Source organism: Aotus nancymaae, unplaced genomic scaffold (assembly GCF_030222135.1).
Source record: "Aotus nancymaae isolate 86718 unplaced genomic scaffold, 86718_ANA_hifiasm-v0.15.2.pri h1tg000108l, whole genome shotgun sequence".
NCBI classification, from domain to species: Eukaryota; Metazoa; Chordata; class Mammalia; order Primates; family Aotidae; genus Aotus; species Aotus nancymaae.
In genome coordinates this window covers 13,007,975-13,033,673 of record NW_026988523.1, presented here as the reverse complement: position 1 = coordinate 13,033,673, position 25,699 = coordinate 13,007,975, and the positions used below count along the sequence as shown (strand labels likewise).

Here is a 25,699-nt window from a genome sequence, read left to right as displayed (position 1 = left end):
TTTTAATTAGTAAGATCTCTTTACAACCTACAGATGAGAAAGTGCAGCATCTAAGGTGTGGGCTGATACTGACTTAAAAAGACAAAGATGTAATGCATTTTACTAAAAGGAAGTGAGATCTGAGATCATTGACTGACAGTTCTTGGAAAAAGGTTAAAAATTCAAAAGGAGTGACTGCATGTGGCTCAGAACTTAAAAGCCTTTTCTCCTCCCAACAGAAGAGCAGTCTCAAGTAATAATAGGTTGTCATGGAGATGAGAAACTAGAGGAATCAGAGAACTCAATTTGCAGTTAAATGGGCTGGAAACAATTCTTACTACTTGGTGAAGGAAAGCGATTAAAAATATACTTGATTGCCACAGGGAATTTTTTTTCACCAACCCATTTCCCAACCTCATTAATGAACAAGGAAGTCTAAAAACAAATGGAAACTCAAGATATCCATAGATTGAACCCATTAGACATAATTCAAGATTTTAAACATTATTATAAATTCTTATTCTGGGTGACTGTGCTTTTTTTCAATGGTAGTTATCAGTAGATACTGGATGAGACTAAAACTGCATTCAAGAACAAACTGGTATAACTGAAGGAACTGAAATTTCAGTGGAAAAGAAAAAGAGCATGACAAACGGAAAAGTAATCAGAGTAAGAAATAGATTCAGGTAGTAAAAATCCAGGTTTAAAAAAATATATATTCATAGTCAATCACAGAATACCTTTGTGAGTGCTGTAAAGGGCTGCAAACGTCACCATGAAGAAAGTTGTGGAGTATTTGCCAGCATTAACTAAATGAGGAAAGGCCCTTTTTGTGTCTCGATATCGGCGTAGGCACTGGATGAAGCGAAGCCAAGCAGGAATGCACTGAACAATGGCCCGCACGCCATATGTGTATTTGTGGCAAATTCCTGATTCTGTGAAGATTTCAAAGAAGAAAAATTACAATTAAAAAAAATAACTTGTTCACATCATTCAGCCATATAGTGTAGCCATTACCAAGTCTAAAAAAGCAAGAAACCTAGGTTTCAGAATCACTTTCTTCTTTGCAACTATTATACATCTCAAGCTTTTTTTTTTTTTTTTGAGACTGAGTCTCGCTCTGTGGTCCAGGCTGGAGTGCAGTGGCAAAAATCTCAGCTCACTGCAACCTCCACCTCCTGAGTTCCAGTGATTCTCTTGCCTCAGCCTTCGGAGTAGTTGGGATTACAGGTGCATCCAGCTAATTTTTGTATTTTTAGTAGAGACGGGGTTTCACTATGTTGGCCAGGCTGGTCTCAAACTCCTGACCTCAAGTGATCCGCCCACCTCAGCCTCCCAAAGTGCTGGGATTACAGGTGTAAGCCACCGCACCCAGCAAGCATTTTAGTGGTAGACAAGTCAAGGAGAGAAGGTAAACTATATTGAGGGGAACTGGTGGGGAAATTTGTTATCTCAGATTTATGGATATATCCTGGAATCGCTCTCTTCGGAGTGTGATAAAACTGTAAGAAAATTAGATGATGAGTATACTAATAGAAGGAGGGAAAAATGGGATGGCTCCATAATTTGAAACACCTGGAAAACCTACAAGTATCACCAGTGATTCTAGACAATTTTGTGAATTCCAAACCACCAACAAAACGACACCCAAGAGCACATGCTCTTGTACATCCACCTCCCCTCCTTTTTTAAACCAATAACAAACTGTGTGTTTAAATAAGAATGGAGTTGGTAAATCAATTTTTCTTTGAATTCTGAAACTCAGAATTGAGTATGATTGAACTATAACAGAGTTGTGATCCACTGGCAATCAATAACAATGTGTCAACATTGGCTTCATCATTAACTTTTGTTAGTCACATGTTACACAGTCGATCTAAATTAGATCTTTGTCACGAAGGCAAAATTCCTTAATAACTTGAACTCCTGACATAAACTAAGGGTGGGGAAAAAAGCTAGAAGAAAAATAACATCCCAACTAAGAATTAAAAACCAATCTGTAATTACTCTCGAAGCACTTAATTTATTTGTAAATAATCAGTATTTTTGATCACTGGTATCTATGTTACATTATACAGCAATACTGTGACAACAAATTGTTGGCATGAAAGCATTTGCAATATAAGTACCAATGTACTAGAACTTAAAAAGTTTTAGAATTCTTAGGTGTAAGTTGTACATCTCTTGGCAAATGGACAGACAAAATCCTAATGCATAATTTAAAAGCCAAATTATATCAGACAAAGAGACTGCTAACAGAATGCCAAGTACATTTAATTAAGTTTGTAATATTATTGGATAAGTTTCATCATGACCTTGATTTTCTCAGTTAGCCTTCCCAATATTTCTTGGTTTACACTGGCAATTTAGTAGTATAGATGCAAACTCATACCCTACCTTCTGAATTATTTGGCAACAGGCCCTTACTTTCATCCCATTTGAGCTCCAAACTGTAGAAGCAGATCATATATTCCAGGTCCATCAGTATCACTGAGAGGCTGTTCAGCTGATCGGCCAGCCAGAAATCAGCAAAGCCTACCTTATGGAAGGGGGCTGTAAATACTCGAAACTGAGAGAAAGAAAAAAAATCAGAAAACATAGAAACATGAAAAGTCATATTAAATTTCTCCATTTCATGTCTGACTGTTCAGCATGATTGCTTTAGTTGATAAAATGGAAACCAAAGAACCAGTCATAAACACAGAGACCTGGCAACAGTGGCTAGGTTGTGAATTAGCAGCGAAGGGAATGAGTTGAATGGATAACAAAGAAAGGAAGTAAAGGAGGAAAAAAAGCAGGAATAACTACAGTTATAACATAGAAAGCATAGGTGCTGCTAATTCTTTGCAAAAATCCAAATATTGTTAAGGGACCAGGGAGATACCACTACCCCCTAATTTTTCATCTAAAAATATACATGTTTATGTAAACAAATCTTTCCATACTTATAGCGACTTTTCAAGTATTTGAGTCTAAAGATTTTGTTCGCACATTCTTATCCCTGTTTAAACTGTTCACAATTATTACATACACGTCAGCCATTAACTAAAGTTGTACTTTAAAAATTTAAAATATGGACATTTCTAAGTCAAACACTTGTGACTTTGCTTTAATTCCATGAACGGTCAAACCTCCTTGATTTCTGTATTCATTCTTTTTTTCCTCAAGAGTGGAGGTACAGTGTGTGGTATTTCAGAACTGAAATACAGATAAAAGATTCAAAAAGTCACAGTTAAGGAGAATAATGTTTCTTTGATCATAAAGAACCGATTAGTAATTCTTGCCTATATTTTCCTGATAGCATATGACAAATGTTTCTAAGGTAAGAAGAAGAGAACAGATTAAAGACTGTGTAGTGTTTTGGATTTGGACAGATAATTTAATTTTTAAATGAAGTTACAAATTATAATGTATTCATATTTGTACTTTCTGTTAAAATGCATGATTGAAGAATTGTTTAGCTTCTGTGTTTATTCTTGATGAAAAGCTTTGTTTATTCTTAAGTTTGCACTCAAATCTTAACAAATAAATTTACCCATGTTTTCAAAAAGAGAAAGAAAGAAAGAAAGAAAGAAAGAAAGAAAGAAAGAAAGAAAGAAAGAAAGAAAGAAAGAAAGAAGGAAGAGAAAGAAAGAAAGAAAGAAAAAAAGAAAATAAATAGAGGCCAGGCACGGTGGCTTATGCCTGTAATCCCAGCAGTTTGGGAGGCCAAGGTGGGCGGATCACGAGGCCAAGAGATTGAGACCATCCTGGCCAACATGGTGAAGCCCTGTCTCTACTAAAAATAGAAAAATTAGCTGGGCATGGTGGCACACGCTTGTAGTCCCAGCTACTTGGGAGGCTGAGGTAGGAGAATCGCTCGAACCCAGAGGGTGGAGGTTGCATTGAGCTGAGATCGTGTCATTGCACTCCAGTCTGGCAACACAGCGAGACTCTGTCTCCAAAAAAAAAAAAAAAGAAAGAAAATTTCTAAAGCAAAGAGGTGGGAAGAGTTAAAGTTGAAAGCAGAGAGAATAGCAGAAGATAGAAGCTTTGAGAGGCTCTAAAGTTAGGAAGTTTTGCTGGAGACGCATGTGCTATAATGTCTAGACTATTCTTCATCTTAGTTAACTGAATACAAAGTTCTTCTTTGCTTACAAAGAATAAGCAGGAAAGGATGGTATACCATCTGAGACATGCCTCATTCTCTAACCAAAGTCACTTTCTTTTCACTAATGCCATGGTGATGGCTGTGTTCATCTTCAAATTACACCACAAAAACCAGCCCTCTTCCGACTGTTCTGAACACATGATAAAGGTATTAAATGTATTAAGCAGTAACTCATACAGTGTATTTTCTTCAAGGCTTATGCAGGCATTAATCCAATCCTCATAACAATTCTACGAGCTAGGAACTATTCATATCCCCATTTTACAGAAGACCGACATAGGCTCTTCCTAATCTATTCTGTGGAAACCTGTTTATCACTACAAAGGGAAATCTTGGCGTTGCAGAGAAGGGAAGTAGGCACCTATGCAAATACCAGAAATAAGCCCAAATTGTGCAGACTGTCTTGATAAGCCTTGCATGAATATGGGATAAAGGAAGACTTAATCCTCAACCTATCAGATCCCTTTTTATCTTGTATAGGAGGAAATGTGACTCCTGAAACAAGAAATTCTGAGTAAGTAGAAGTTTTGAGAAAATGAATCTAATCTCTAGCTCTCTAGTGATCTAGTTATATTCATTTCATAGACATATTCAACTTGGGAGTCTATAACTCTCTACTCAGACTTGGCGGGATCTTTCTACTCTTTCTCTAAATATTTATCTTTATTATTTCAGGCAGATAAATGGTCATATTATGACTCAATCCTGGGTGTCAACTACCTATGACAGGTACTTTCTTGGAGCTTTGGAAGCTAGACCCGGTGTCTGTGGGACATCATACAGGCTTTGAGACATTATTTTCTGGTGCTGATATATTCTGGTTCCATGGCTCAGTCTCTTAATCACTCTCATACTCTTCCCATGAGTTCAATAAACCAGATAAATAGTCTATACCAACCATAAGCTCTAGATACAGCAAACTTTTTGTGGGGAAGAGGAAGAGGGTAGGATGGTAGTCATCTACACACGAAGAAGTTCTGGCACCAGATTTTGTAATATTTTAAGAAACTCTAAGGTGCAGAATGGACTTAAAGGATTCAAAGTGACGGAAATAACAGAATAATTTAGGCTGTAACACCAAAGGAGCAAGAAGTCTAAATCCAACTCTAATCATGAACTATTTTGAAACTGGTAGCCTAGGAGAAATTTCTAACTGACATGAGACAGACTATCATTACTCTCACACTCTGCCAACTCCATCCTCAAAACCTGGCTAATTCAGAAAATCTCCATAAGAGCAGAAGAGGAAGATAATGCATTAAATGAGGAAGAAAGAGATGGAGGGATGGGACTGGTAAAGGATAGGAGTGATATGAAGATAAAAATAAAACACTAAAAAGAAGGGAAAATTTATAAAAAGAGAAAATGAAAAAAGGAAGAAAGGAAGGATTAGTAAATGTTAGTATAATATAACCAATGAAGGAAAAAATATAATTATAGTCATCTATCTAGCAAAGACTTATCAAGTATTTGTAGTATGTCAGGCATTGCGGCGGTACAGAGATAAAACAGTCTCTACCCTCAAAGGCCTTAAAGATCCATAGTCTAGTTGGGCAAATAAATATAGAAAGGTAAAATTAAAGCACCATATTATAGAGATACACAAAATACATTGGAAATACAGAGAATACAAGAAGTCACTCTATCAGAGGCAGGGTGAGAGGGAGACATAAACATATTCAACTCACTGACATTTACACACAGTCAAATCCATTCTAGATTTATCTGATTTCTCCTTCAGAGTGAATTCTGTAACTCACTTCTCCTTCTTTTCTTAATCTGGATAAGGCCTTTCAACTTTACCACTTCTACCCTGTGATTTTGATTAAAGTGACAATTCCTAGAGTCACAGTATTATGAAAGCCAGAGACAATTCTGGATATCTGATATTTTACCACATACACAAAAAAGCCACTAATAAGTTATTACAAAGAACATGTTAACATAATCTTTTAAGTTAATACTGATAAACAGCTAAGAAGATGAAGTTCTAACTTCTACTTTTCATGGAGTGTAGTGGTGCAATTTCATCTCATTGCAACCTCAACTTGCTGGACTCAAGCGATCCTCCTCCCTCAGCCTCCCAAGTAACTGGGACTACAGGTATGTTCCACCATACCCCACTAATTTTTCAGTTTTTATATAGAGAGGGTTTTGTCATGTTGTCCAGGATTGTCTCGAACTCCTGGGCTTAAGATCCTCCCACTTCCACCTCCCAAAGTGCTAGGATTATAGGCATGAGGCACTGTGCCCAGCCCCAAATTTGATTTTTATATTCTACTAGTTTCATCCACTAGATCAAAGTTAAACATCTTACAAAAATAACTAATAGGGCTAAGTGTTAAATGTTAGTGTTTAAGAGTATAGATTATGAAGCCCGACTGCCTGGGTTCATAACTCATCTTCATCATTCACTGGCTATGTGACCTTAGGCAAGTTAATTAACTTCTCTGAATGTAGGTTTCTTCATTTATAAAATGGGAATTAATAGCAGCTCCAACTTGTGGGTTATTTTAAAAATATGTAAAGTAGTTACTAAATAAGAACACCTCTCTATTCTTATAACAGAAATGTGTAAAATTTTTACTACAAAACTAAAGAAACTTGGTAAAAACTGATTTCTAAATTATATAATAAAGGACTATAATTTAAACATTTTAAATAGACTTTTGATATATTTTAATATATTGAACTATAAATTGATATCTTTGTTTAGAAAATCTGAAGCACTGTTTATGCTACCTAATTAGATTGCCAATTGAGGTAAGTACAGATTTAGGGAGAGAAGGTATAACTTAATGGATGTAAATAATCTACACTAATTTGACATACAATATTCATATCAAAATAAATCGATTTCTTATAAACTTTTTTAGCTTTGTTTTTGGGAGCATAGCATATATCAATTTCATATATTCCAATATAAATACGGACATAAATGGTACCCAGTGCCTACCACTATGGCTAAATGACATATGTGCTTTTCTCACTAAAAATTAAAGAAAAGCCTGGGCACGGTGGCTTACACCTGTAATCCCAGCACTTTGGAAGGCAAGGCAGGCAGACGACTTGAGACCAGGAATTTGAGACCAGCCTGGGCAACATGGTAAAACCCCATCTCTACTAAAAATGCAAAAAAATTAGCCAGGCATGTTGTGGTCCTAACTACTGAAGAGGCTGACGTGAGAGGATCACTTGAATCTGGGAGGTGGAGGCTGCAGTGAGCTGAGATCATGCCACTCCACTCCAGCCTGGGAAATAGAGCCAGATCCTGTCTCAAAAAAAAAAAAAAAATTAAGGAAAAAAAGAAAGAAGGAAATGCAGTTTTACTTTAGGATTAAGCTTTTAAAAAGTGGTAGAAAAACATAACTAGAGTGGACACGTTCTTGTTAATTCACTAGGAATCAGTCTAAGGGCAAGTTTTCTCAGTGAGATTTAAAGTAAGTCAGCAGGTCAATTAATACTAAAATGATCTATAAATGGTAACATTCTTCTGTTTATAACTGTTGCTACAAAAATAACAAACCACAATGCTTCCTTCTATATTTCACTGTATCTGATAGTACATTTTATTATTCTATTACTGCTTATATCATTGTCAACCTATTCCATCAACAAGTCCTCATTTATTAACAAAAACACAGCAGATGCACAGATAAATGTCTACTCAATGGGGAATCGTTCTGCTAATAAGAGTAACAGTAACTGGTCATGCATGAATCATAGCTTGCTATTTAAACAAAGGCAGATACACTGGGGAAATGCTCACTTAGTACACAATGTACACAACTATATTATCCTGTTACTATAATTATGCAATCACAGTAACACTGGAGTTTTCGGAATCTTCCAAAGTCTCATTTAAAAATAATTTTATGGCCAGGCACCGTGGCTCATGCCTGTAATCCCAGCACTTTGGGAGGCCAAGGTGGGGAGGAGCACTTGAGGCCAGGAGGTTTGGGACAAGTCCAGGCAACAAAGGAGACCTTATCTTTTTTATCTTTTGTTTTTGTTTTTGTTTTTAAGACAGAGTCTCCCTCTGTCACCCAGGCCGGAGTACAGTGGCACCATCTCGGTTCACTGCAACTTTCACCTCCTGGGTTCAAGTGATTCTCCTGCCTCAGCCTCTCAGTAGCTGGGATTACAAGCACCTGCCACTTTGCCTGGCTAATTTTTGTATTTTTAGTAGAGACAGGGTTTCATCATGTTAGCCAGGCTGGTCTCTAACTCCTGACATTAAGTGATCCACTCACCTCAGCCTCCCAAAGTGCTGGGATTATAGGCATGAGCCACCACACCTGGTTCTACAGATTTTCTTAATAGAAAGCCATATTTTATGTCTTCAGATTAAAAAAAAATTGTTGCCGGGCGCGGTGGCTCAAGCCTGTAATCCCAGCACTTTGGGAGGCCGAGGCGGGTGGATCACGAGGTCAAGAGATCGAGACCATCCTGGTCAACATGGTGAAACCCTGTCTCTACTAATACAAAAAAAAAAACTAGCTGGGCATGGTGGCACGTGCCTGTAATCCCAGCTACTCAGGAGGCTGAGGCAGGAGAATTGCCTGAACCCAGGAGGCAGAGGTTGCGGTGAGCCGAGATCGCGCCATTGCACTCCAGCCTGGGTAACGAGCGAAACTCCATCTCAAAAAAAAAAAAAAAAAAAAAAAAAATTGTTATGTTTTGCTAAGAATACAAAACCTCTGCTAACCTAAGGAGCATACAAAAGAAAAAAATTAGGAACTACAGTTTTCAAGGAGGTATACCTATAAAGTGAAAAAGAGGTGAGAAAATATGGTAATTCTGAAAGTTTGTATAGAGATTGGTCAATTTAATCACTAATCTTTATTGTCATCTGTAATTCACAATCTAAAAAATAATTATGTGAAAGTTATCTTAACTGATTTACTTTCTTTATTTGTTTCTTTTTTTTCCTTTAGAGACAGGGTCTCAGTCTGTTGCCCAGGCTGGGAATGTAGTGGCACCAACAGGGTTCACTGTAGTTTTGACATTCCTGGCTCAAGCAATCCTCTCACCTGAGCGTCACAAGTACCTGGGACTACAGGTGTGCACCATCATACTCAGCTAATTTTTTAATTTTTGTAGACAGGGTTTACACCATGTTGCCCAGGCTGGTTTGAAACTCCTGGGCTTAAGGGATCTACTCGCCTCAGCCTCCCGAGTATTGGGATTACAGGCGTGAGCCACCGCATCTGGCCTCAAATGATTTTCAAAACAGAGCTAGCTTAATTTACAAGTAAGCAGAAGTCTCCATCCAATCCACAGTTATCTTTACAGGAGAAAGCCTTATATTTTTCCAGGAAATTTTGTATCACTGCTGAGGCTAAATGATTTTGAGATCACTAAGAAATAGGTTAAGTGGAAGAAAAAAATGGAACTTATTATAAACAAGAATCAAAGTCAATTTTTCTTTTTTTCTTTTTCTTTTTTTTGAGATGGAGTTTTGCTCTTGTTGCCTAGGCTGGAATGCAATGGCATAATCGAGGCTCACTGCAACCTCCACCTCTGGGGTTCTAGCGATTCTCCTGCCTCAGCCTCCAAAGAAGCTAGGTTTACAGACATGTGCCACCACTCCCAGCTAATTTTGTATTTTTAGTAGAGATGGGGTTTAACCATGTTGGTCAGGCTGGTCTCTAACTGCTGACCTCAGATGATCCACCCGCCCTGGCTTCCCAAAGTGCTGGGATTACAAGCGAGAGCCACCGCACCCGGCCCAAAGTCAGTTTTTCAAATTAAACTTGGTAATCTGGTTAAATATTCCTATTGGTTTGAGAGAACAAATCTTCCCTAAAATAAAATGTTGGGTTGATACTCACATCAACTTAATAAGAAAATAATAATTTTACCACAATTTTTTTGGAAGGAAACTTACAAAGTTCTACATCTTATCACAGCTAGTTAAATGAAGTAAACAATGATTACCATCTGCAAAATCATTTCATTATTTGGCTACTTGATACTCAATCTTAGGAGGAAAACATACATGAGTGCTTTTTCCTAGGGCCTCCATGTTGTACAACTTCACGGCTATCAGTTACACTATATTGTTTGCCCTGGAGCTGGGGCACCAATCACATAAACTGTAATGTGAATCATGGCCTCTACAGCTGTACAACCTAGCAGCCTTGGTTTTATCACAGAGGAAGTCAATAACCACTATACCACTCTAAAAATGGTACACGAGTTTCTGGACTTACCAGCAATTTAAGTAGCCAAAACCGGGACTTATAGTAGAAAGTTTTGGTGGGGTTGATAAGGAAGAAAACCATAAATCCATAAAGAGCAAGTGGATACACATATGTGGGGATGACACTAATTGGAGCAAAGAAGCAAGCCAGAAGGCTCAGGCACCACAATATCCCAAGGAATCCAGCAATCTAGTAAAGGATGGGGAAGACAGAAAGATAGAGAAAATTATTTTTACTTTGACCATTACTTCAAATATCTTTAATAAAACAAAAGTAAGAAACATGATTAGATATTAAGCCACTAATCCCCTTCAAGTAGAAGATAGATTTAAGTACCCACGAAACCAGATGGCTATGTAGCTAATGTAAACTATATTCATGGGGTAGTATGTCTTGCTTTGATTACCTCAAAGAGATGTTGATGAGACAAATTGCTTCTCGGATTAAGTTCAAATATGAGTACATGGTTTACTCCAGCCTGTCTCCAACCATACGTGTTGATGCCCAGTAGAAAAAGGAATTCAATCAGAAGAAAGCCGCCCCGATAGATTCTTATCAAGGGCCATATACTTCTATCTGTTTCAAGTTTAAATACAGCTGAAAGAATATTAATATATTGGTTAGTTACAAAATCCATAACGTCCCTTGAATTAATAATATTTTCTCTTCATTCTCAATGTCATAGCCCTAGCAGAGAAACTTTTCATATATAAAACCTAAACCTAGATTATTTTAAGAGCCTTGTAATCCTGCCTTCGGGTTCTTTTCTATCTTCATTTTACTCTGTAGATTGTCACTAGAATAATTTCCCTAAAACTTGACTTTCAGCATGTCATCCCATTGTTCCACTAGTTTTTTTAGATTGTAGAGAATCACAGTGAAATGGCTTAGAATCACGGGATCAGTTCTGCCAGCTGGGGATCCGGCATGACAAAACCTCTTTGGCTTCATTTACTCCATTATTAAACTGATAAAGTACATCTACCTCACAGAGTTGCCATGAAAATGAAAAGAAACAGTACATATGAAAGCGGTATGAAAATTTAAATGTCATATAAATGACAATAGCTAATATTTATAGAATGCTTACTATATGTGCTAAGCACTGTTTTCATCATTTTTACATACAATAATTGCTAATTCATTTAACCATTACAATGGCTCTTTGAGTTAAAAAACATTATCCCCATTTGATTAGGAAACTAGAGCACAGAGAGGTTAAGTCATTAGCTTAGTTACTGAGCTAACGCAGGATTTGAACACAGTTTTGCTCCAAAGCTCTTACTCTTAAGCACTATGCCCACACAAATGTTCAATATCACTATTATTCTATGGCTCTCCAGTAATTATAATGTTCAAATACTTTAGATACCTTAGCCTCACAATTCAAATTCTTCATAATCTAATCACCATCTCACTTTTCCCAAACTTATCTCACAGCACCCTTAAAATATTAACTCTTGGCTCCTGATGAATTTTATATCCTTCTAATAAGTTTGCTTTTCACACTTGCTTATGTTGTTCCCTGTATCTAAAATGGCCTTGTTCTTTCTCTCCACTAATTCAAATTCTACTTATTATTTAAGAGCCAGATCCTTACCTGTTCACAAATTCATTGAATTGATGCATTTGGTTTTCAGCCTACTGTATGAGAAACATTTCCATTTTGCCTAATGATTTTCCAAATAACTATAAAACTTACTGACAGTACTGTTCATTTGGAATTTAATTATATAATAACTTTTTCTTTTTTTTGAGACGGAGTCCCGTTCAATCGCTCAGGCTGGAGTGCAGTGGTATGATCTTGGTTCACTGCAACTTCCACCTCCCGGGTTCAAGCGATTCTCCTGCCTCAGCCTCCAGACACCAGGGCCAGCTAATTATTTGTATTTTTAGTAGAGACAGGGTTTCATCATGTTGGCCAGGCTTGTCTTGAACTCCTGACCTCAGGTGATCCACCCTCCTCGGCCTCCCAAAGTGCTGGGATTATAGGCATGAGCCACTGCACCCAGTCTAAATACTAACTTATATACTTAATTAATTTAAGTAACTATTTATAGTTTATCTTTGTATTCTCTGCAGTACAAAGGACATTTAATAATTTTTAAACAACAGGGTAGAAAAAGCGTTTGCTTTGGAATCAAGTACTACAGACCAGATTTCAAATCCTAGCTACGCCAAATTATTTAATTTTTTAAAGTCTCTGTTTCTTTGTTGATTAATGGAGATAATATCTATTCTCATAAGTTTATGAAGAAGACTAAATGTGAAAAACATATATTAAATGCCTAAAATAACGTTTGGCTCATGAGTATATATTAGCTTCTTTTTCCTTTTACTTGAGGAAACTTTTATTCCTTCATTTGACAAGTACTGATTAGGTGCCTATTATATCTGACACCATTCTAGACCTGGCCATTCAGTGATGAACAACAGACAAAATACCTATCTTTGGGAAATTTCTGTTCTGCATAAAGTCAATAAGGGGTTTCAAGGAAAAATAGCGTAAGGAGATAAAGAACGATGTTAAGTGTTATTTTAGGTAGGGCAGTCAGGGAAGACTCTCAGGAGATGACACTTCAGGAGATGACCCGAAGGAAATAGAGAACAAAGCATTGAAATATTTGAGGGAATAGGGATCCATATAGAGAGGGAAAATACAAAGGGCCTTAAGATGGATTGCTCTAATAAGAAAGCCAAGGTTACTATGATTGGAATAAACAAAGGTATAGCGGTAAAGAACTGGCCAGTGGCAGATCAGACAGCTCTGCAGTACTTTGTCAAGACTTAAGCTTTTACTCTAATGTACAAGCCTGTAGAAGGTTTTGTACATGCATGGCATGACCTCATCAATTATTTTAAAGGGCTACTCTAGCTGTTATGTGAACAGACTACAAGGGAACAAGTACAAAGGCAAGATAAGTTAGGAAGTTATAAATGAAAACCTACATACAGTTTTACATCCTGATTCCTAAGCAAAGACCACAGATACATTACAATAGTCGGGAAACAAAAATAACACAAACCCCAAAGAATCGACAATAAAACTACTAGAGTTAGTAAATTCATCACAATTGTAGAGTACAAGATCAACACACAAAATTCAGTTGTGTGTGTATACACCACAACGAGCAATCTAAAACTGAAATTAAGAAAATAATTCTAATTACAATAGCATTCAAAAGAATAAAACATCTAGAAATAACTTTAACCAAGGAAGTAAAAGACTTGTATACTACAAACTCAAAACATTGCTGAAAGAAATTAAAGTAGAAAAGAATCCTGTGTTCATCGATTGAAAGATCTGATATTGTTAAGATGGCAATACTACCCAAAGCAATCTACGGATTGAATGCAATCCCTATCAAAATTCCAATGGCTTTTTTTTTTTCCAGAACTGAAAAAGTCAATCTTTAAATTCATATGGAACTGCAAGAGGTCCCAAGTAGCCAAGACAATAATGAAAAGAGAACAAAGTTAGGGACTCATATTTTGTGGTTTTAAAACTTACTACAAAGCTATAGTAATCAAAACATTGTGGCGCTGGTATGAAAACAGACATATAGATGAATGGAAGAGCACTAAGAATCCAGAAACCTATACATTTGATGGTTGATTGATTTTCAACATGAGTGCCAACATCATTCAGTGTAAAAGAATACTCTCTTCAACAACTAGTCCTGGGACAACTGGATATTCATATGCAAAAAAAATGAAGTTGGTCCCTTGTCTCACATCATATAAAAAATTATTCAAAACTGATCAAAGAATTCAAAGATAGGAATTCAAACCATAAAACTCCAAAGAAAACATAAGGATAAACCTTCACGACCTTGAATTTGGCAATGGATTCTTAGGTATCACAACAAAACTATGTAAAACCAAAGGAAAAATAGATAAATTAGACCTCATTAAAATTTAAAACATCAGTGGACATTATCAAGAAAGTAAAAAAAAAAACATAGAAAGGGAGAAAACATTTGCAAATCATTTACCTAATAAGGGTCTAGTATCTAGAGTACAAGAAGAACTCTTACAACTTAACAATGAAAACATGAAAAACCCAATTAAAAAAGGGCAAAGGACTTGAAAAGATGCTTAATATGATTAGGCATTAGGGAAATGCAAATTAAAACCAAAACAAGATACCACTTCACACCCATTTGGATGGATATAATGAAGAAAACAAAAACACAGAAAACAAGTGTGGGCAAGGATGTGCAGAAAACGAAACCTTCATAAACTGCTGGTAGGAATGGAAAATGGTAACGCCTCTGTGAAAAACAGTTTGGTGGCTCCTCAGAAAATTAAACAGGTACTAAACAAATCCATGTTTATGCATGTTCCTAACAGTGCCATTCACAATAGCCAAAAGATAGAAATGACCCAAATGTCCGTCAATGAATGAATGGACAAATTGTGATATACACACAAAATAGAATATTACTCAGCCATAAAAACAATGAAGTACTGATACATGCTACAACACGGATGAACCTTGAAAACATTTGCCAAGTAAAAGAAGGCAAACACAAAATATTGTATGATTCCATTTATGAACATACCCAGAATAGGAACATTCATAGAGACAGAAGGCAGATTAGTGGTTGCCAGCAGTTGAGGAGATGGAATGGAGAGTGGGGTTTCCTTTTGGGCTAATGAAAATGTCTGCGAAACAGACAGATGTAGTGGTTGTACAACACTGTGAATGTACTTGAATGCCACTGAGTTGTTAACTTTAAAATGGTTAATTTTATGTTATGTGAACTTTATCTCAATTAAAAAAAAAACAGAAAAGGAAAAAAGTAATAAATATATCTTAAGATGTCATTACTAACTCCTATGTTAGATGCTATTACTAATTCCTATTTTTTTTTTCCAGACAGAGTCTTGCTCCGTTACCCAGGCTGGGGTGCAGTGGCACGATCTTGCTTCACTGCACCCTCCGCCTCCCGGGTTCAAGCGATTCTCCTGCCTCAGTCTCCCAAGTAGCTGGGATTACAGGTGAGCACCACCATGCCTGGCTAATATTTTTGCATTTTTAGTAGAGAAGGGGTTTCACCATGTTGCCCAGGCTGGTCTCAAACTCCTGAGCTCAGGCAATCCACCCACCTTGGCCTCCCAAAGTGCTAGGATTATAGGAGTGAGCCACCCCACCTGGCCTAGGCATATATTTTGAACTGTTTTACTAGTGGTGGTGATAGATTTTCTCTAATATATCAAAATTTTCTAATTCTGTCTAGTTAATATCTGTAGCCATACACAAAAGAAAGCAAAATAGCCTGGTTAGGGTTTAAATATTCATTACCTTGGCAACAGTATTATTCTGTTCCACATAGAAAGAACAGAGTATGTAATACATACTTATAAAATCTAAACACATATTTACCTAAGTTCTACTTGATAACATAGGAACTAGAAAATCTATAAGGCTTTCAGTAAATATGATCTGAATAAAATATCCTTGAACTCCACAACTTGTTAGAAAAGTCAGTAAAAACCAAAACAGCAGCAGCAACAACAAAACCCCCAAAACCTATGTAAAACAATAAAATGCTAAAGGCACATTCTTCTGAATGACAACACTAATTTAAGCTAATGAACTGATTTACTTTCAAAATGGTTCGAAAAACATGGACCAGGGATGGTGACTCACACCTGTAATTCTAGTGTTTTAGGAGGCCAAAGTGGGAGGATCACTGGAGGCCAAGAGTTCAAGACCAGCCTAAGCAATATATTGAGACCCTGTTTCTATAAAAAAGTTTCACCAGGCATGGTGCTACTGTATGCATGTATTCCTAGCTACTCAGGAGGCTGAGGCAGGAGGATCACCTGAGCCCAGGAGATCTAGGCTGCACTGAGCTAGGATAGGGCCACTGCACTCCAGCCTGGGCAACAGAGCGAGACCCTGTCTCTGAAGGAAAACAAAAGTTTCAAAAAGCAAAAGGCAACTTAACTGTTAACAGTCAAGTTATTCATCAAAGATCAGGAACTTTCAATTGCACATAAATCTAAAACCTAAGGGCATATATAAGCAACATAATGAAACCTCTTTCATTTGGCGTGATCTCCCTGAAGCAAGCTTTTGTAGATTTACTGGAGATTAAACCACAATAACTCTTGCTAGACAAAATCATCATAAAAAATTCCAGGGAATCAAAAACAGATTAGTGTTATTTCTTTAAGAATATCATCTCTCTGAGCCATAGGTCCCAAGAATAAAAGATATATAAGGTCTCATCACAAACTCCTCATGGCTTCATGAATTTTTAATTTAAAAATCAGCTAATATTCTTCAAGCATTTATTCTGGGGTAAGCAACATGCTCTATGTTTTACATGCATAATTTAATTAGTTCTCATAGCAACACTATAAATTGGTTTTCCTCAGCAGATACATGAAGTAACTGAGGCTTACTCAAAGTAGGTTTCCTGCCCAGGATGACAAGGATTTAATAACCCTACAATCTGGCTCCAGAGCCTGGACACTTAACAATGGGGTTAGGTTATGTATTTAGGTCAATATGTACCTGTTAAAAAAAAAAAAAAACCCAAACAGAAGTTTGTTCTAAAACTTACAAAATTACAGTCCTCTCTGCATTAAGCTGCCAAATCACTTTTCTTTAAAGGGACATTAAAAATTTTTTTAACAAGTAATATATGTGTATAGGAAAAGAACCTCAAATATTATAAAGAATATGAGAAGCCTCACTCCAGATCTTCTGAAGAAAACCATGTTAACAATTTGTCTATTATCTCTCAAGAACTTCTTGATGCATAGAGAAACACGTACCATTTTTTAGAAAACAAAACAAATCACCAGTTATAACTGGGAGCATGCTATGTATGCTATTCCATACCTTTTTTTTTTTTTTTTACTTATATCCTGGAGTGGAGATTTTCCAGTATCAGTGCACAAAGATCTCACTAATTTTCTAATGTAAAATTTTTAAATCTGTTACACACATATAGAAAAACAGATAAATCCTAAGTATGCAGCATGATGAAAAATGAAAAATGATAAACTGAATCAGCACCCAGAACACAATATATTACAAGCATCCTAGAAGTTCTTGCTTATATTCTTTCCAATTGCTATCCATTCCTCAAGGGTAAATACTATTCTGATGTTTGCCTGTTTTTTGAACTCCATGTAAATGCAATCATGTAATATGTACTCTTGTATCTGGCTTGTTTTGTTCAACATTTGTGAGAGCCATCATGTTCTTGAATGTAGTTACAGTTTGTTATTCTCATCACTTACAGTTACCTGAGCCTACTGCTCCTAGGCTACAAACCTGTCCACCATGTTATTGTACTGAATACTGTAGCCAACTGTAATACAATGGTATTTGTGTCTCTAAACATATCGAAACATTGAAAAGGCACAGCAAAAATATACTATAAAAGATTAAAAATGGTACACCTGTACAGGACACTGACAATGAATGGAGCTATAGGGCTGGAAGTTGCTCTGGGTGAGTCAGTGAGTGAGTGGTGAGTGAAATGTGAAGACCTAGGACATTACATTACTGTGAACTGTATATACACTATACACTTAGGCTACACTGAATTTATAAAAATTTAACATTCTTTCTTCAATAATAAATTAACCTTAGCTCACTGTAATTTTTTAACTTTATAAACTTAAAAAAATTTTAAACTTTTTTAACTCTTTCATAATAATACCTAGCCTAAAACATAAATATGCTGTACAACAATACAGACATATTTTTTCTTCATATCCTTATTCTATAAACTTTTTGCTATTTTTACATTTTTTAAGTTTTACTTTTTAAACTTTGTTAAAAATTAAGGCATTAATACACATATTAGCCTATACCTACACAGGATCAGAATCACCAATATGTGGAGTCTTCCACCTCCACATCTTATACCACTGGGAGGTCTTCAGTCACAATAACACATGGAGCTGTCATCTCCTATTATATTAATGCCTTCTTCTAGAACACCTCCCGAAGGACCTGCCTGAGGCTGTTTTACAGTTAACTCTTTTTTTAATTAGTAGGAGGAGTTCACTCTAAAATAATAAAAAGTGCAGTATAGTATATACAAAAATCAGTAATCGTCATGTATTATCATTATCAAGTATTATGTACATAACTTTGTAAGCGCTTAACTTTTATATAGCTGGCAGTGCAATAGGTTTGTTTACACCAACATTGCCACAAGCATGTAAGTAATGTGTTATGCTATGATGGTTATGCCATCCATTATGCAACAGAAATTTTTCAGCTCCATTATAATCTTATGGGACCACCTTCATTATCTGCAGTGTCTTGCTGACCAAGACATTGTTACATGGTGCACGACTGGATACTATTACAAACAATATTACTTAAGTGCTCTCATACATGTCTTCTGGTGGACATACGTACTTCTATTAGAACTGGGTCACAGGTTAGTACCGGGGTTCCCAATCTCTAGGCCATAGATCAGTACTGGTCTGTGGTCTGTTAGGAACCAGGTCACATAGCAGAGGGTGAGTGGCAGGTGACAGCATTACCACCTGAGCTCTGCCTCCTGTCAGATCAGCAGCAGCATTAGATTCTCATAGGAGCACAAACCCTATTGTGAGCCACGCATGCAAGGGATCTATAGGTTGGGTGCTCCTTATGAGAATCTAACTAATGCCTGATGATCGGAGGTCATTTCACCCCTCCCAGTGAAAAAATTGTCTTCCACAAAACCAGTCCCTGGTGCCAAAAAGGTTGGGGACCACTGCGTTAGTATATGTTCAATTTTGGTAATCATTGCCAAACAGTTCTCCAAAGTGCTGTGTCCATTTTCACTCCCACCACTACCTCATTCATTTAGATATCTCCATGGCATTCCACTGTATAGAGGTAATATAATTTAAAGAGCTATCAATTTATGAATATTTGAGTGGTTTCTAGGATTTTCTACTATTAACAAAATGGCAATGACTATCCTCCTGGCATACGTGTCTTTGCAACCATGTACAAGTATGTTTATAGGATAAATTTCAAGAAATAAAACTGTTTAATCAAAGTAATCATACTTAAAATTTTTACACATACTTCTAAATTATCCTCCAAAGAGAAAGCAACAATGAGTACTCTTAGCACTAGTGTACCAGAGTCTATTTCACACCGTACACCCACTGTAAATGGTCAAACCAGTAAGTCAAATATGGTATACTGTTATTGTACCAAATTAAGTATATATGTTAGCAGGAACCTGCAAAAGAAACAAGTTTGAAAAAAAAAATCTAAACAGCCAACTTTCCATTTCATGAAATTAAATATCTGAAATATGTGATTTTTCAGAGAAATTATTAAACACTAGGTCACGTCCCCTTGAGAAACCATAGCAATTATGCATTTTTTTTATGTGAATTGTTTGAAAAAGAGAATCACGCTTGTACATGCATACTACGACTGTATTTCTCTTTGACTCTCAACACTTATCTTTCAAGCACCCGCTGGGAGATAAATAAAGATAGGCAGCTGGCTTTAACTATATTAACCCTTCCCCCTATGACACACACAAAGATCAAACAAAGAAAGGTTCTGAGGTGAGACAACACAATGCGTAACACTAAATGCATAAACCACACACAAAAAAACAAATCAGAATGTCTTACAAAAACATAGTATATATATACTAAAGAAAATAAAACCTCAAATTATAAAACTTTTCAATTAAGTCACATAAAAAGAATGAAGAAATTTCTCTTTTTCTTATGTCTCTTTTTAATGATGATGATACTACTACCATGCTCATATTGAAAATTAAAAAAAAAATTCCACCCACAAATGACTAAGGTATTTTCTACAGAAAGAACACCCCCCCACCATATATACCTTATGTTGACATAGCACTTTGCAACTACAAACACGTTTTACTTACACTTCTTATCTTATCCCTATGAGCTGGTCTCAAGCTATCTTTTCACCCTTCTCATCTAATATTCCCCTTCACCTTTGGCCAATTTATCACTTCTTTCCTTCATAACTCACTCCCTCCTTCTACACTCCATCCCCAGCCCAGGCCAATTAAATCTCTTTGCTCACCTGTCTCCTTCTCTTGAAATGCCTTTCATTCCACCAATGTCTAGTATAAACATAATTTCTTCCATAAAGTCTTCCCTGATGCTCTCATTTAAAAGTAATCACTTGTCTCTTTGAACTGCTTAGAATATTTAACACCTTCTAACTTGCAGTATATTGCTTTAATATATGCCTCAATCTATCTCCCTGGCATAATAAATTTCAGAAGGAAAGAGATTCTCTTATTTATCTTAAGACTTATGGGCATCAAGCAACCCTTAGACACATAAAATTTACTTGTTGAATGAAGGAAAAAATTCTAAACAACGCTGCAAATTTAAGGTGTTAAGCTCATTTAACAAATGAGGAAACTGTTTCAGAGAAGTTAAATGATGTCCTTAAAGCCAAAACAACTAACTAACTAACAGTGGAGCTGGGACTGAAACCCAGGCAGGCCTTTCGTTCTTTCCACAGTAGTTAGCTTGATATTATAGATCTGGGTTTTTAAACTTGTATTATTTCCATGTATTCTATATAAGTAGACTGTATTCACCTAAGGAAATAGAACCAGATTAAAATATGATCATAAATTATATCAACACTTTATCATAAACTTACGGTTGACAATAACTATTAGAGTTGATTTTTAGTAATTGGTAGGAAGAACTCTTACAAATGAAAACACACTATTAACAGATAAAATTCATATGCTCTCTAAAAGCCATTACAATGTAGGTTATCATTTTATAATATACAACTGATAGTCTTAAGAAGAATATTTATGAGGAATAATAATAATTAGTTCAGTAAATTATCTCTCAAACATCTGCTATAAGCTTGACAATGTGCTGGGAACTTAAAATGCAACAACACAAAGTCCCTGCAATCAAGAATAGTAATTATGACAGTGACATAAAGCTTCCTTATTTGGGCATTATTATGACTACTAAAAGTCTGAAATGGAATGTAATGGATATTCAAATAATAACATCTATTTCTAAATCATACAGGTTGATGCAAAAGTAATTGCGGTTTTTGCCATTAAAAGTAATGGCAATTTTTGCACCAACCTAATGTTTCTCTGCAGACTTCACTGAACAAAATTTAACCCTTTATTAATGATTCAGTTATCATTATGAGCACAATTACACAGACCCTTAGGTATACCAAGGTTATCTATCCTTAAAAGTCCTTGACTATAAGAAGCTTTGAGATTTATGTCTGTTTTTCTGCAGTTTGTGCATGTGTTTTCTGAATATCATTAAATTTCATCTTTATCCTTCTTTTCCTGCCGTTGAAACTTCCCCAATACTTTTTGAGCCCCTACTATGCCCTAAGCAGTATTCTAGGTGCTAGAGAAACAGGAGAGACAAAAGCCCAGGCATCAAGAAAATTTATATTCCAGTGGGAAAACAGATCACAAGGAATATAAATATATAATGTCATGTAAGTATATGTACTCTGAAGATAACTAATGTAGGCTAAAGGGACAGAATAGATTATTTTAGTATTGGATGATCAGGGAACGCTTTACTAAGAATATAGCATTTGAATAGAGACCTGTATGAAGTGAGGGAATAAGCAATGTAGACATTTTGGGGAAGAGCTCTTTGGGCAGCTGCAAAGGCTCTTAGATTAGAATGAGCTTGATGTGTCTAAGAAATACTAACACAAGTGTGGCTGGAAACAAAGTGAAACTGAGTGTGGGGGAGGATGACAGAATATAATATTGGAAAGGCCCACAGAGGTGAGATCCTGTAGGTTCTTGTAGGCAATGCTAAGGAGTTTAAATTTTATTGTAACAGTAACCATGAATCAATTTTGAATAGGAGAGTGACATAATCTAACTTACACTGGAAAAGAAAAGATATTAGTAGCTATAAGGAGGCAAAAGTAGATGCAAGGAGACCAAGTCCAGAAGGCTGTTATATACTAAACAAGAGATGACTGCTTAGACAAGAGTGGCACTGGCCAAGGTGGTGAGAAATAAACACATGTAGAACATATTTTGAAGACAGACCAACAAGATGTGCTGATGGACTGAAGAAGAAATATGAGATAAAAGAGAAACTAAAAGATTCTGGACTGAGAAATAGATGAAAGGAAATGCCAGATAGAAGAGAGAGCATATTTGGCAGTAAAAATGAGGGGATCTTTTGTCCGTGTAAGTTTGCAATGTCTACTAGACACATCCAACTAGCCAAGCTGACATTTTTTAGAAGAAAGGACATATACTTGGGAGTCATTAGTATATAGATGGTATTTATAGCCATAGGTATGAATAAGATTGCCTAGATAGAAAACAAATATAGAAAGAGGCGACTGAAGGATTGAGCCTAGCACTGTACCACAACATTTTGATGTCACAAAGAAAAGTACAGCTAGCAAAGGAGACTGGGAACAAACTGCCAGTAAAATTTAACAGGAAAACAAGCAGAGTGTGGTTTCTCTGAAAAACCAATCAAACAAAGTGTTTCAAGAAGTGGTGACTGATAATGTCAAATGCTACTGTGGGGTATGTCAAATGCTTTGCAGAGATTTGGTAAGATTATGCTTCCTTTGCTGTTAAATCATTTCTTGATGTTGGGAGTGCAGTTAAATCATTTCTTGATGTTGGGAATCCTTCCTATCTCTTTCTAATTGTTTTTACTTCTATAGAATAGGATATTATATAACCAAGCTTCTTAACACTACATGCAAAGTAATTGTAAATAGGTTCTGAAAAGGATGTGAGAGGGACTCCAATAAGCAAAGTGAATGAACTTCAGTGAATTAATTTTGTAACATTATTTATCTTCATTTATCATCAAGAAAGCCAAGGATTTTGATAAACTCTGAAAAATTATATAGAAGTTATATATGAAAACTGGAAAATGATGAAGCAAAGGAGGTCATACACTAGCAATGTTTTAGAGAATAACCATATCCAAATGGGAAAAACTCCAATAAAACAAACAACTAAAAGAAACACACAGCATTTATAAGGACAAAAAACTTAGCCTTGATAGATTTATCTTTCAGTAGCTTTGGTAGCTGTACACATAATTCCTTAACAGAGGGACAGAATATGACACAGGCATATTAGTAAGAATAAATTAATTCAAAATTTAAAGTACTTACCGGCAAGCACAAGGGTAATATTCAGCACAATGAATATTCCACAAAATAGGCCAACTCTAAAAGTAGTCCATGCTGGTGCAGGCTGTGGATAGAAAAACAGCACTTTGAACATAGGACAAAACACTGATCGTATTTATTATATGCTGTTATAAAATAGTAGAATAAGTCTCAAAGTCCTACCATGAAAATAATACTTTATGTTCTAAATTTTTATAAATCTGAGCCAGTGAATCAATCTTCATCATCCTATAATACAATTCAAGTTGCCAGTTAATTGAGTTCTTTTACAGAAATCTGTGTCATGAAATAAGCAAGATTATAATCTGAGGCATTAAATTATAGTATGTGGATTCTACACTCAAGTAATCAACTAACTGTGGATAGAAAATATTCAGGAACAAAAACCAGTAAAAAAAAACAACAAAACAACAACACAAATAAGAACAATGAGTATAACAACTATTTACACAGCATTTACATTGTATTAGGTTTTCTAAGTAACCCAGAGATCACTTAAAGAATATAAGACGTGCACATTATATGCAATACTATGCCATTTTATAAGGGATTTGAGTATCCATGGATTTTGATATCCACAGGATCCTAGAACCAATCTCCAACAGATACTAAGGAATGACTCTCTCTCTCTCTCTAGCTATCTATCTATATACACATACACTGAGTTTTGTAAATAGGAGAGAGTTAAGATGCAATTACATTTTTATAATGTATATATCTCTAAATTTTTAAAGCCAGTATTACTCAGAGTTTGCACATTTGGTACATCATCTCTAATTATATAATTAGAGACAAGAATGCTTACTTTCTGTAGTACTTACTTACATTATTATACTGAGGTCATTTTTTTTTTTTTTTTTTTTTTTTTTCATAAAAACCATGGTCTGGCTTTATCACCTAGGCTGGAGTGCAGGGGTGTGATCACAGCTTACTAAAGCCTCAACTTCCCAGACTCAAGTGATTCCCCACTTCAGCCTCCAGAGTAGCTGGGACTACTGTGTATACCACCACGCCCAGTTAAGTTTTATATTTTTTGTAGAGATGGGGTGTCACTGTGTTGCCCAGGCTGGTCTCAAACTCCTGGGCTCAAGCAATCCACCTGCCTTGGCCTCCCAAAGTGCTGGGATTACAGGTGCAAGCCACAGTGCACGGCCCATATTGGGGTAATTTAAACTGAATTTTTCAAGATATACTAGAGGTTCTTAAGAGACTGGTATATGAAAATCTAAAGATTATGTAATTTTAAAAATATTATAATTTAATTTCATATTTAGAAAGTAATTTTTAAAATTTGTTTTCCAAAATGAGTAATAGAAAGCACCTAAGATTGTAAACGTAAGGTGATGAAGAACACAGAGACAGATCATCTTACAGACTTAAATATTTGCTATGAATGTTATAAAAATTTTTGTTGTTAGAGATGATAGTACATTTCAGATATTTTGCTTCCTAAAAACATTCAAAAACAAAGCGTTGAGACTCCCTCTGTCTTATTGTAATTACTTATTAATAGAGTAACAGATTTTAACTGTATTGCTAGTTTCTGACTGAAAGCATCCAAAAGATAGTCATTTGTCTTTTCCAAAGAGAAAAACTTATCTTTAGTTTTAAAAATTGTTTATCATATATACAAAAGAATGTATGTAATTTATTTGGACTGTCAGAATGAATAATAAAGTGAACTTATAACTATTATCCATATTTAGAAGCTGAACATTTCCATTAACTTTGAAGTCTCTATTCTTCCCTGATCCCAAAACCTTCCTACCTCACCAGAGATAACCATTTTCAGGTTTTCTTTAGCTTTACCATCTCTACAGGCATTCCTAAACGCCTTAATTTTTTGAAATGAATTTTTAAAAGTTTATTTAAAAATAACTGACATAAATAAATTGCACATAGTTAAAGTATAGGATTTGTGTCTTTTCTCTCTGGATGCTTTTAAGATTTTTCTAGTTATATCCAAGGAGTTTGACAATAATATTCTTATGCTTTTAAAAAACTGCTTTACTAACTAAATTTATATACAATAAACTGTATATATTCCAAGTGTACCATTTGATGAGTTTTGATACTGTATAAATGTCGACAAAACCATCAGCTAATCAAGACAAAGAACATATTCACAACTCCCAAGAATTTCCCATGTGTCTTTGTAATCCTTTCCTCCCAGCCTACCCTACTCCACTCTTC

General features: G+C 35.7%; 1 protein-coding gene across 1 annotated transcript in view; it reads right to left on the bottom strand.

Moving 5' to 3' along the window:
* The window catches only part of XPR1 (xenotropic and polytropic retrovirus receptor 1), a 254,560-nt gene that overhangs the window by 58,810 nt on the left and 170,051 nt on the right, over positions 1-25,699 (bottom strand). The window contains exons 7-11 of the mRNA XM_064370708.1: positions 23,489-23,570; positions 10,742-10,932; positions 10,345-10,524; positions 2,377-2,548; positions 720-914 (exon numbers count right to left, since the gene is read on the bottom strand). Coding sequence (XP_064226778.1) covers positions 720-914; positions 2,377-2,548; positions 10,345-10,524; positions 10,742-10,932; positions 23,489-23,570 — 820 coding nt within the window. The remainder of the gene's footprint in view (positions 1-719; positions 915-2,376; positions 2,549-10,344; positions 10,525-10,741; positions 10,933-23,488; positions 23,571-25,699) is intronic.